At 45.1% G+C, this 1,802-nt stretch overlaps 1 protein-coding gene across 1 annotated transcript in view; it reads left to right on the top strand.

Moving 5' to 3' along the window:
* LOC101863593 (diaminopimelate epimerase) overlaps nucleotides 1-1,800 on the top strand; it is an 11,933-nt gene extending 10,133 nt beyond the window's left edge. The window contains exon 2 of the mRNA XM_005101599.3: nucleotides 10-1,800. Within this exon, the coding sequence (XP_005101656.1) occupies nucleotides 28-1,122 (1,095 nt within the window). The 5' untranslated portion in view covers nucleotides 10-27 and the 3' untranslated portion in view covers nucleotides 1,123-1,800. The remainder of the gene's footprint in view (nucleotides 1-9) is intronic.
* Nucleotides 1,801-1,802: the final 2 nt, after the last annotated feature.

The following is a 1,802-nucleotide window of genomic DNA, read 5'->3' as shown; positions in this document are numbered from 1 at the left end:
CCCCCCCAGAATACCAGTACCAGCAAGATGGAGGTGCACTTTTCCAAGTTTCACGGTGCTGGAAATGACTTTATCGCTATTGACAATAGAGACAGGTCATTGAACCTTACTGTGAAACAAAGGAAGGATTTATGTCACCGAAAATTCGGACTCGGAGCAGACGGTGTCCTTGAACTCCAGACAAGTGAGACCGCGGACTTCAAACTCGTCTACCACAAAGCAAATGGAGCAGTTGGAACACTGTGCGGAAACGGAAGTCGATGCGCTATGGCGTTCGCGAGGTATGTAGGGGTTCGCTTCGGAGACGAGAAGAGAATCTCGTTCGAGGCTTACGACGGTGTGTACTACGGAGCCGTGAAAGAAGGGGGCTCGTCAGCCGGAAGTTGTGGGGAGTACACGCTATGTCTCAAGGACATACCCCTGAGCTCGGTGAGAAAGTACGCCAACGCAGACTACTTCATGGACAACGGTTCACCCCACCACGTCATCTTCACGGACGGAGATCTGGAAAACGTCGACGTGTTCACGATCGGCAGCAACCTGAGGTATAATGTCTACGACAGTATCGGCGGGTGCAACATCAACTTCGCCACGACGAGTAAGGGGGAAGACAAGAACTCGTCCCTTCCCCTTGCTCAAGAGAATGATAACAAAGCGGCGTCCGATCTGGAAAACCTGACGTTGGACGCACTTAACCGACAGGAGGAGAACAAAAAGAGCGCGAAAGTTCTTCACAAAAGTCTCATGTCCCGCACGTATGAGCGAGGCGTGGAGGGCGAGACTCTGGCCTGCGGGACGGGGTCGGTCGCCGTCGCCATCGCCGACTTCGTGAGGTGCGCGGAAAAGAGCCCGCCGTCCAAGCTCATCTACGACGCCATGAGACTTCTCAAGGAGACCAAGACCTGCGACCTGGACGGCTCCAACCTGACCGAAGGGAAGGTCATCACCAAAGTTCAGATGCCCGGAGGGCTGCTGACCGTGACCTTTGATGTCGAGGTTCAGAACATGCCGGAAAATGGGCGTCGTCCGGTGGTGCTGACCAACGTCCAGCTAAGCGGTCCGGCCCAGCACGTCTTTGATGGCGTGTGTCGGCTCAGCACTATCGCCAGAAACACCACCTAGTAGGAAAGTAGTAGTCTATCAAATCTGGCCGGCTGTCGATGAATGGAAATCTTTTGGGTTTTTGTTTGTTTTGAAATTCTCCTTTTAGGGGAGTGAAAGTTCCTGATCTGAGTTTTATTCAGGCTAGGATTTTCTTCATAGTTTACATTATCATTCTAAAAAAGATTTCTGCTTCACATATTTTGATTTTTACTCAGTTGAAAAGATTCAAACGCAACATGATGTTGTTGGGTTTTTTTTTTTCAAGAGAAAGGATTTAAACTTAACATTTATATTTTTCTCATAAGAAAAGATGTACACTTAACGTATTATGATTTTCCTCAAAGGAAATATTAACACTTATATTAATTATTTCTATTTTTCTCAAAAGGCACCTATTTAATTTCTACATTGTCTTTTTCCCCTTTAAAACTATGATAAAGCGGGACGTAGAGATCATTTCTATTCTTTCTGCGGTTTCCTTTGTTGAAGTTAATTCCAAAATAAACTTGGGTGAGACAATTCCTGCTTCTGCAGAGCAAAACAATTTGTTACCTGACACCAAAGACTGAAGAAGAATATTTTTATGTAATTTCATCAACTTCTTGAATCATTATTTTTGTTTACTCATGTGATTTCTTCGATTAAGTTTTTCTCTATATATTATATTTATTAAAGATATGTTATATTTTCTAAAAAGT

The sequence above is a fragment of the Aplysia californica genome, unplaced genomic scaffold (genome assembly GCF_000002075.1).
Source record: "Aplysia californica isolate F4 #8 unplaced genomic scaffold, AplCal3.0 scaffold00290, whole genome shotgun sequence".
NCBI lineage: Eukaryota > Metazoa > Mollusca > Gastropoda > Aplysiida > Aplysiidae > Aplysia > Aplysia californica.
The sequence above is the reverse complement of the archived record's forward strand: the minus strand, read 5'-3'. Positions and strand labels throughout refer to the sequence as shown.